The 11,147-nt window shown below is 37.5% G+C and overlaps 2 protein-coding genes across 2 annotated transcripts; both read right to left on the reverse strand.

The window, feature by feature from the left end:
- Positions 1-305: 305 nt before the first annotated feature.
- On the reverse strand, positions 306-2,818 carry LOC135595771 (uncharacterized). Its single transcript, XM_065087129.1, has 3 exons — positions 2,592-2,818; positions 1,981-2,230; positions 306-837 (listed from the first exon to the last, which is right to left on the reverse strand). The coding sequence occupies exons 1-3, from the start codon at positions 2,697-2,699 to the stop codon at positions 518-520; spliced, it is 678 nt and encodes a 225-aa protein (XP_064943201.1). The 5' UTR covers positions 2,700-2,818; the 3' UTR covers positions 306-517.
- A 1,549-nt stretch (positions 2,819-4,367) lies between these two features.
- Positions 4,368-5,482, reverse strand: LOC135595773 (glycosyltransferase family protein 64 C3-like). The gene has a single exon (XM_065087140.1). The coding sequence runs from the start codon at positions 5,408-5,410 to the stop codon at positions 4,406-4,408; it is 1,005 nt and encodes a 334-aa protein (XP_064943212.1). The 5' UTR covers positions 5,411-5,482; the 3' UTR covers positions 4,368-4,405.
- Between the last annotated feature and the right edge of the window lie 5,665 nt (positions 5,483-11,147).

Below are 11,147 nucleotides of genomic sequence, written 5' to 3' on the forward strand. Positions count from 1 at the left end.
TGGTCTAGCTTGAGGGGATTGCTAATGACTCTGGAGAGGAATCCCTTACACCATGCAGCTAAACCATTTGGAAATCACAATGACTGTCTCACCAGCAGATCAAGTGGTGACATAGAGATTGGTCTAATTTCCTTTGGTACCATTTACTCTTTAACATCTCTTTCTGCGTAAAAGAGAGATCAAATCTATCTGCCAATGTGCTTTCATCACAAGCACCAGGCTTTGGATGGAGCTGACGATAATAGCTTAAGCGCACAGGATGTTAATGCAGGGCATTCAAATCTTCAACAAGCAAAACAAAGAAATGGACCAAGAAACCAAGTCTTTCAGTGAAAGACAGAAAGGTGTACACAATGCTGCAAGTGCAATGATACCTCATCTGCCAGGCTACTTTGATTCCTCCACTGAGGTTAATCCCCAGTTCTAGACAAGAACATGCATAACCAGCAGCCATTGCTTATGTATTAGCATCAGGCAAAACTTGACACAGAACAAGGATCGGGCTCTTTCTTTTCTGTCACCATGACCACATCATAGGGCTTGACATGGTAGGCAGAAGCCGAGGAGTCATGCAGTGCTGCCACCACTGCTGGAAGCCTTCACTACTTTCTCCATATGTGATTGCTTGCTCTCTGGCTTCTTCAACTTCCATGGATTCAGCTTCGGCTTCTGCAGAGGCCATTGGTTCCTGTGGCAACTTGCTTTGTGATTTATAGCCTCCAGACCCATCGACAGTCATGGCTGCTTCAGATGGCACCCATGGAACAACAGCTAAGCAGCTAGAATCAACATCCGTCTTCTCATCAAAACTTTGATTCCCTGGCTTGAAAATATGATCTGCAGGAATGCAACACGGGTAAGTAAGACGAGCAAAAGAGGATACTGCCAAGTACAATATGGTACAAACAGTATTTATCGGTCTGAGAGGTAAAATGGACTGTATAGCGCTTAAACTAGACAATTTTTTTAGTATTTTTCTAAAATTCACTACATACCAACATACAAACAGTGTTACTTCAGTGCAGACCGGTGCGATACCAGTCTGAGCCATGATCAGAATATTACCAGTATATGAAATTGCAAACCTTGCTACTACTTATGCAATTTCAATAGATAGGTAGATTCCCCTGATTTGAATAGGTATAGATCACAGTCTTAGAAAAATTAGCACAACTTGATGCACTCTGATAGCAATAGTGACGACTCGGCCTCACAGACCTATTGACCTAATTACTTGAAGATCTAACAAAAATGCTTATGCACTCATTTAGTTATATAAACCATTACATATGGGACTATTTTATAACCTTCCAATGTTTAATAATTGATGTTTTGTTACCCAAAAGTAAACCTGAATTGATTCCGGTTATGTGAAATTTGGAGCCGGAAACAGACAGGCTAGAAGCAATTGCAGTTCCGGTTCCAGAATCGACGATTTCGATTCCAAATTGGAACCACTTTTTTAATTTTAATTTTAATTTTAATTTTTCATTAATATTTAATGTTCAATTTTTTAATTTTTCTTTTTTTTTTTCCTCTCAGTTTGGAACCAAATTAGAACCCGCGAATCTGAATCTGATTCTGATTCCAAGTCGCAGGAACCGAAACCGAACTGTTGACCAGTTTTGTTTTCTTGTTTTCATCGGTTTGGATCGGATTCGATCCAAATTTAGATCGGATTCGATCTAAAAGTATCACAATCGGAGACCAAAAATCAAAAGGGCAATCTCTTGGATTGCTGAAGAGATGCTCTTTTGGCATGTGTACACTGACTCATCTTAATCATTACGCTGCATAATTGATGTAGGATTATTTTGGGATATTAAAGAATTGGACTATTTCAGATAACTCGATATAATGGAAGAATAGCAGAGACAACTAGAAATCCTCTCAAGAGCAGTCACACTATATACCGGAAGAAAGATTAAATGCATGCTACAAAGAGCGAATTCAGGCAATAAAAGGTTTCTGAGTACTTACTTCTGAGACCATGAATCAAGTCTGAGCTGATTTGAAGAGAAACATTAGTTCGATCAGAGGACAAGATTAATGGCGCCTCCACGGGCTTGTAGAGCACAATGGCTCTCTCCTCATTATTTGAAGGGATGGCAGGCATGGCCTCATTCATACTGCTAACATCAGCGCTGACAATCCCTTGCGACTGGTGCTGATTAGATGCAGGAGTAAATGCAGGCTCAACCTCTTCCACGATCGGCGTCAGCTCGGAATCCTTAAAACAAACATAGCAAACATATAAGAAAAAGCTAAACTAGTGCGAGTACTGCAGAAACCCTACTGACAATTTCGACAAGAAGAATTTCTTTTGTTTTTGCATAAGACTAGCAATAATCTAAAGGCAAATTCACACGCGAAGCTACAAAAGTTCATTAAGTCGAGGAAATCGAATTGATAATTTCGACAAGCGTCGCGCACCAGAAATATCAAGAACAGAAATCTCGTTTACTGACATAAAGATCGAACCATTGTGTAAAAGACTCGCTCGCTTCGGAAAGAAAAGAATCAGATTGGGAAGGGAGTATCAAGAAAGAAAACAGGAAAACAGGGATTAGAAATTAGAAGCGCGTGCTCACCAATCTCCTAATCTTTGATGGGGGAGAAGACAGAGAGAACTCCGCGAATTCGTCGTACACGTCCTCAAAATCCTTGCGCTTCACTTTCCTCTGCCAAAACCCAGCCATATCTAACCGACAGCAAGAACCGGGCAATCAACGACGACACCTCACCAATTTGCCCGACCTCTTACGGTTCCTACTCGGCTCTCTCCCGAACTAGTGGATCGAAGGGAGCTTGCACGCCATGGACGTCATAAGAAGAGTGTTGGGGACGCTTCCCGCTCCCTCTCGTTCTCTCCGGAAGCTTCTCGAACCGAATTATTCTGCCTCTCCCATCTTACCTTCCATGACTCGCGGTATTCTGCTCAGGTAATATTACCAAAGTACCCGTCCGAATGACACTAAATTATCCCTCACACCATGAAATAATTTTATTACTATAGTCTTCCTTTTTATTAGTAAAGAAAGAAAATATTGGTTGCGTATTTCTGCAGTGTGAACTTATAATTCACACCGTGAAATAATTTCACCTATAATTATATGATTGTCATGTTTTGGTAATAAAATCCTTCATTTTGATTGTCCGATGATTTATTTTCGTCATAAATTTATAAAATATGTTTATATTATCTATCATTTTTATAAATGAAGAAAAAAAATTTTGGTTGTATATTTTAAGGTTAAATTTCCTAGAAAAGTCTTTAATTTTACTTTTTTTTTTTTGGTGGTTGGGGGGGGTAGAATTTCTAGTTTCAAAAATGATAAAGGTCCCTTTAATTACTCTTTTGTCCTTTTCTCCTCTCTCGTTTTCTTTTCAAACACATTAAATTAACTAATATCTAATAAATTAAATAATAGTGGTATATATTATTTATTTAAGAAAAATACACAAAATTTGTATCAAAGTTATAAATATAAATATTATAAAATGCCAAATTGATGCAAAATAATAACATAATTAGATCTTTATAATTTCAAATTAAATCGAGCAAAAATTAAAAATTTCAAGAGCTAAATGAATATAAAACAGGTACTTCAATTGCTAAAAAAATAAAAAACAGATAAATTAATATTTTTAATATTTCATAAAATTTTTGATATTTTTGGATAATAATAGACCTGAATTATACTATTTTTGAATGTTTTAAATACTACTTTTGTCTAGGTTTTAAAATTTAATTTAAATATCATTGAAAAAGTTTGAGGGCTCGAAACCTTAAATATGGGTCTAGTTTTATTCAAACCTTATCTCTTTTACCTTTACATTAGGGGTGTGAGTCCATACTTTTGTAGGTTGCATTATTCTTATTGAAAAAAGGGCATTGAAAAGGTTATTTTTGATAATTCAAAAATTATATAACTTTTATAAAGGATCCAAAAATTTAAAGGAGAGGTGAAATATCAAATGGTTGTGAAAGCATCAATAATGTTGATGATAAGTGAGGAGCCGTTGAAGAGATCGACAAATAACGTTCGAAGCTAATAGGATCGACGACAATGATAGAGAACGATACCATTAATGAGAATGAAATAAGATATTGTAGAAAAAACAATCGATAATATTGAGGATGTAAATAATAAAATAATAATAATAATAATAATTCTAAAAAAAATTATTAATAGAAAGGAGATTATCAATAATAAAAATATATAAATAATAGACTTCAAACAAAAAAAAAAAATATTCAAGAATTCGCCTTTCAACCTTTAATACAGAGAGGTAAGGTAATTCATACGGTGAACGTTACTCCGATGCTTTCCCCTCTTAGTAATATAATTCCAATCATCTTGCCATATCGATAAACTAAGTTTTAGATTCATCATCAATAACACTACTCTTGATGATCACACAGGACCAGCCTTCCACCCTTTCGACACAACCCTTGCTCCCCCACGCCATCCACCACCTTCCCGTAGCTGTACCTCAGCGGCATTTCGCCGAGCATCCGGTGGAACTCCGTGATGCAATCCCCTCTCTTCTTCCGGTGCCCGCCCCTCGCGCTGAGCCCCACCCGCTCGATCCCCACCACACCGCTTCCACCATTGTCGACGCTGCTGTTGCTGATGCCGCCGTTGTTCCTTGGGTCGCCCCAGTCGCGCACCCGCCCGCCCACCAGCACGGGGCCGGCGCCGCTCTCCATGGCGGTCACGAAGTTCATGAGGATGTCCTCGCAGTTCCTCTCTCGGTCCACCAGGCGCCGTGCCTCGCTTAGCCTACCCCAGCAGCTGTAGCGGCGGAGGTAGTCGGTGCCCACGATCATGAACTTGGTGAGCACGATGGAGTATCGATCCGGGTGCATGGCGTAGATCCAGCGCCGCTGCTCCAGATCCAGGTCGTGGGAGCGCGCGAAGAGGCCGACCAGGGCGGCGCCACCGCGGGACCTCCATACAGCGAACGCGAAGGCCAGGGTGCGCGGTTCGACCTCGACGTCGTCGTCGCAGACGGCGACGGCGCGGGTACGGATGTTGGCGCGGGGGAGGAAGCGGGCGTTGAGGGAGGGGGAAGGCTGGCGATGGACAGAGATGGGGGCGAAGCCGCCGGCGCCGCCATGGGTGGCGAGGGAAGAGAGCGCAGCGGCAGGGGTGGAAGGGTTGCCCCAGAGGATGAGCACGGCGGCTACCAGGGGATGCGTGGCGTAGGAGGCGGCAAGGGAGCGGAGAAGGGGGAGGCGTGCCTCGGAGTACCCGTTGATGAGGACGGTGAGCCGATCCGGCCGGAGGGTGAGCGGATCCGGCAGGGAACGAGGGTCGCAGGCATCGGAGTAAGACTCGGAGGAGAATAACAGCGGCGAAACAGAAGGTAAGAGGAGGCCGAGGAGAAAGGTTTTCCGCCACATTGCGGTGGCGGAAAGTGGCGGCGAATGTGGTCTTACCGATTCGGGTCGGGTAAGAGGTCCTAATAGAAAGGTCTATCCATCTGGACCGTCAGGTCGAACCGTAATGTGGTGGCTCGAACGAAAATATCACCGTTGGATTGAGTTGCGATTGAAAACTCTGTTTGATGGGTTGGATGATCGGTAACTTTACAAATCTACCCTCGAATGACTAGGAAATTAATGTTTTAATTCCCATCTAAGAAAACTCAGCTAGTTTGAGTTTAAAAAAACTAAAGCCTTTTTTATAATGTTTCCTATATAATAATACTGATAAAAAATAATAAAATTTATTTAATTTATTTACGACGTCATACATGGAATTTTTTAGATATCACAAAACATATGAATGCTAAACTGAAATTTGTTAAGGTATATATAAAAAAATATTTTTGAATATACTATTTATGTATTCATGAAATTGAATTCAAAACAATTCATTAGCTTGCTAGAGGGTTAAGCAGGAGAACGTGTGATTAATTATAACCCATTTTTATATCATTTAATTATTTAATATCTATGATTAGAACAAGTTTTTGAAAAAATTAGCTACAAAATGACCAATAATTACTTTAAACACAGAATATTTTGTGAGAGCGATAGAATATTACTTTCATAATTAATGCCATCTTTTTCTTAATGCCGCTTCTAATTTACTCGAGTACTATTATGCCTATGGCTTAGAGTCAAAATTCCACCGATTAATCACACATGCAATAATGTATGTGCAACTTAAAAAAAAACAAAAAACAATACAAAGGAACTCTAGAATTTTAGCTCCATCGATTGATAATTTTTCTTAGAATATTTTAATTTTTAAAAATTTTAGATAATATTTTTTAATGATTATCTTACCCATTTCAACTATCGCTCTCTACTCGTTGGCCGCTCCCCTCCACCTCATCAATGGCTCTGTATATTTTAATACTTAACGCCTAATTTTACTCATATCCTACATATAAGATTAAAGTATGATGTTTTATTTCAGTTTAATTACTGCTATCAATAGGAATGTAATGAAAAATAGATACTCTTAAAATTAAAACATGCTAATATACTAAACAAAATAATAGAGTTTTTCTTATATATAGTAATTTTGACATTTGTACATAACTATAACATCTAATCAAAATAAAATCACACACAAAATATATCTAAAAGGTATATATATAAAATGCCTACACGTCATCATCTATATTTGTCTTCGCATAGGCTTGCATGTACTCACGTCACTGCCCAATCATTTAGGTGGGTGCAAGTATCTTTATCTATAAAAAAAAATATCTATAGTGAATAATCACTAAGTATAAGTCTATAAACTTTTATAGTTTTATTCAAATGAGCATGCATTATGTTATATATATAATATTTTAAAATCATACGCATAAGATATTTAATGTTAAACCTTTATCTCATAATTTTCTTAGCAAGCATATCCCTACCACATAACATACTTAAAATAAAAAGATAAAATTTTATATCTAAATAATTCAAAGTACTTATATACACATATAGGAAATATAGTACATTCATTGACTTTTATATCTCATATTATAATATATATATATATATATATATACTCTCATACCTCATATTATTATAATATATATGTGCACTCCCATATTATATATCATAATATATATGTACACTCATATTATACGTTATAATATATAGGACTAATTATATATTACCTTTTATAATTAGTTATTTTTAGTATCTCGGTCCCTATACTTTCAAAAATTATATTGAGATCTTTATAGTTATGAAAGTAACATTTAATGTCGTTACTCCAATAAAGTTTTTCTCTTTTTCTTGATTTTTAATCCTATGAAATTACCTTTTTAATCCTGTATAGGAATCTCAATGTTTTATTTTCATAAGTATAAAGATTCCAATATAAGTTTTGAAAGTGTAAGGAACAGGATGCTAAAGATAACTAATTACAAGAGATAATATGTAATTAGTCCTAATATATTCATATACTCCCACACCACATATCATAATACATATGTCATAGCAAATATGTGCATTGCACACTATAACATATACAAGCACTCCCACAACATATGTCATAGAAAACACATGCACTTCCAAACTACACATTATCATATAAGTATGCATATAAAATATTTTTATCAAAATTCATATATTTTTATGCTTATAAAAATATATATATTCGTATTTAGTTCATGACGATTATATCAGTTAAAATGTGCTTTATAAAATACTTTATACATATGATAATTTATATGACTACTATTTTGTTATGAATTAAACTTATACCTGATTGAACTCAAAAAGATTATACTAATGAAAGACTATGTTCCTTAATGATTGAGTGCATTAGAGAATGATATACCTATCAAATTAGGAGCATAGGGTCATGAGATAACTTAATTAAGAACCCTATCTCTTGAATTATTGATTTATAATAATTTATTACAATAATCCATAGAAATTTTTAATAAAATTCCTCATAAAATAAATTATACCTAAAAATTTATATAGATTTCACCACTAATTTTTCTATAATATACTTTAAAATCAAATGAACTAATTAGTATCAATAAAACTACCACTCCATTTTGAAAAGAAATTTTACTTCACTATTGTAGTTGACCAAATGATCTTGAATTATCAAAAAATTAGGAGACATAAAACTAAATACACACTAAATTTTAGCTTCAAATAAAATTATTTAGAGGCTAAACTACCTGCATAATTCAATTACTAACACCTATTATATTATACTGAAACTAGGCTATAACTATTTGAATTTATAAATCTCATATCTTGATATACATAGGTGGCATTCACTTAATTCTAAATCTCACACAACTCTAAGAGAACATTTTTAAATATATCAAAAGGTTAAAGCCTAATTATATCCTTAAAGAGGCTAATTTAGTTTGAATAGAACCTCTTCTTAGAAAATAAGAGATTCTTAGTACCTCAAATTAGGACAATCACAAATGTATTCATTAATCTCAAATTAAATTATACTAGAGGTTTTAGAACTATAAGAGAGTCATCCAAAACATACCCAAAAATCAATGATAAATTCAAAGTCTAAGTGAGTCAAAATTAGTAAAAAATTTTGTCTATAATTTGTAAAATTGAAACACTAGGTATAGCAACGGAAGAATTTGGTGTTTTTACCTCAATCTTTCTTAGAGATAAGGTTTCTTGGCCTTCATGAGAAAAATTGATAGAATGATTGAAGAAAAAAAACAAAAGAGTCATGGGTTATTAGGTTGGTAAATAGGATGAGGCTAAAATAAGTTATAGGTACTTAAGAGATTATCTTGAGGTTTAAGGTTCAATCAATTAGGCCTCATTTAAAGTTTTTATTTTCTAGTCTTCTCTAACTAATATAATTGTAAGGTTACAACAACCATAATTATGTCTAATTTGGCTTGACAATGATGACATTTTTTATCTAAACTTCTTATACATAAACTCCTCATTTATATATCTTAATATTTTTAGTATAATACTCTTCTTTGATTTACAATTTCATTTAATTTTTTATTACTCAATCATGCCTAAGTAGCTTATTATCCTATATATATATATATATATATATATATATATATATATATATATATATATATATATATATATATATATATATAAAAGATTTCAAACTTAAACATCCTTACTATAATCATGTTCAAAACTCACTTAAGCCTTAAGATTCACCTAAAACCGATTAAAATTTAATTTGTTACGATCAAGAACGACACTAAGAGGGGGGGGGTGAATTAGTGCAGTAAAAAATTCTTCGATTTTCGTACAAAGTTCTGTTAGGATCAAGAGCACTAAGAGGGGGGGGGTGAATTAGTGCAGCGGAAAACCTTCTACGATAAAAATCACGTTCGTTCAATAAAAGTGATTTCGGTAAGAAAAGCCAATTCATAAATCACTTTAACTTTTGATTAAGTGAGATGCAGTTAAAGCAAGGATATAAAGGCAGTTTGCAGTTATGATAGAAATCAGAACGTAAGCGCAAACTGAAATATGATGATCGTACGACAAAACTGATTTACGTCTAAACGCCGATTCGGAAAGTGCAAAGCTTGAAACCCAATCGTATATGCGCAGAAAGCAGTAAGCTTTTGAGGAGGTTTGCAGTAAAGATAATATGCTCAAAGTAAATGCAAACCGAGATTTAGAGTGGTTCGGTCAATCTTGACCTACTCCACTTTTGGCTTCCTCCACCGACGAGGTCACCGACGTCAACTAGAGGCCTTCCTTCAATAGGCGAAGGCCAACCACCCTTTTACAGTTTCACTCCTTTTGACGGGCTTAGGAGACAACCCTTAAAGAATTTTCTCTCCTCTCTTTAAAGCTCAGAACTTGGAAGAAAAGAGGGAGAAGAACTTTTGGCCTTTACAACAATTTTGAGCCCTAAAAATCATAGAACAAGATCAGGATTTCGGTGTATATTTTGGTGCCCTTTTAGTGCTGAATGGGTGGGGTATTTATAGGCCCCAACCCAGTTTGAATTTGGAGCTCAAAACTGTCAATTCCCGGAATTCCGGGATCTGGCGGTTGCACCTCCCGATTGGAGAGGTTGCACCGCTTGGCAGAGCTCGAAGACTGAGCCTCTAGGTGGTGCCACCTCCTATCAGGGGCGGTTGCACCTCTTGCCAGAGCTCGAAGACCGAGCTCAGGCGGTGCCACCTCCTGACTGAGGCGGTTGCACCGCTCAGCCAGAGCTCGGAGACCGAGCCCAGGCGGTGCCACCTCCTGTCAGGGGAGGTTGCACCGCCCAGTCTCGCTCGGAGACTGAGCCCAGGTGGTGCCACCTCCTGGCTGGGGCGGTTGCACCGCCCAGTCTCGCTCGGAGACTTAGCCCAAGCGGTGCCACCTCCTGGCTTGGGCGGTTCAACCGCTTGGCAGAAATCAGGGTCCGAATGGGTTGATCCATTCGGCCCAATTTGGGTTTTTCATGGGCCCAATTGCCCCAAGATTAAGTTAATGGGATCACCTCCCATTTCCAACTTAATCATTGTGCTAACTACGATATTTCCTAAGACATTTACTGCAACTTGCTCCGGTGCATCAATCGCTTCTTCCAGCGAGCTTCCGACGAACTTTCGTCGATCATCCGATGAACCCTCGGTGATGCTCCTGCGGACTTCCGACAAACTCCGGGACTTGCGACGATCCACTTGGCGAGTTCCGACGAGCTTCTTTGGCAAGCTCATGGACTTCTTGGATTTGTTCCCGCAGAATCTCCGACGACTGTCCGAACTTCCGTCGAACTCTCGAACTCCCAACGTAATCATTGTCTTGACTCCGGCGCAACTCCTGCTGCATGTCTTTCTTCTATCGTAGTTAATCCTGCACACTTAAAACAAAACTTCGATCGAGACAATTAATCCTAAGCAATTAATCAAGTTGTCCGGCATGTCATTGGTCCCTCGACGCTTCATCCGATTCTTCGGTGCATCGTCCTCTCCTGCAGCCTATTGACCAATCGGCCAGTTGACTCCGCAACTCCAATATCCTTGGCACAATACCCGCTATTCTTGGCCCGATGCCCGAGTCCACGGTCCGAAGCCTTCTGTCGATACGTCGACCGATCCACCGGCCAGACGTCCAATCTTCTGATATGTTCCTCCGGCACAACATGATTTTTCTGCTTTAATTGTCTCATCCTGATCGAAGCATCCTGCGTCACTCAAAACACAGA

This window comes from Musa acuminata, chromosome BXJ1-2 (genome assembly GCF_036884655.1).
Source record: "Musa acuminata AAA Group cultivar baxijiao chromosome BXJ1-2, Cavendish_Baxijiao_AAA, whole genome shotgun sequence".
In the NCBI taxonomy this organism is placed as follows: domain Eukaryota; kingdom Viridiplantae; phylum Streptophyta; class Magnoliopsida; order Zingiberales; family Musaceae; genus Musa; species Musa acuminata.

Excerpts from the sequence above, each read along its gene's own strand:
- LOC135595771 (XM_065087129.1), bottom strand. The coding sequence starts at position 2,699 with ATGGCTGGGTTTTGGCAGAGGAAAGTGAAGCGCAAGGATTTTGAGGAC. Across the intron at positions 2,231-2,591 it reads CATCAAAGATTAGGAGATTG|GATTCCGAGCTGACGCCGAT; the intron begins GTGAGCACGCGC and ends GTTTGTTTTAAG. Across the intron at positions 838-1,980 it reads CTTGATTCATGGTCTCAGAA|ATCATATTTTCAAGCCAGGG; the intron begins GTAAGTACTCAG and ends GCATTCCTGCAG.
- LOC135595773 (XM_065087140.1), bottom strand. The coding sequence starts at position 5,410 with ATGTGGCGGAAAACCTTTCTCCTCGGCCTCCTCTTACCTTCTGTTTCG.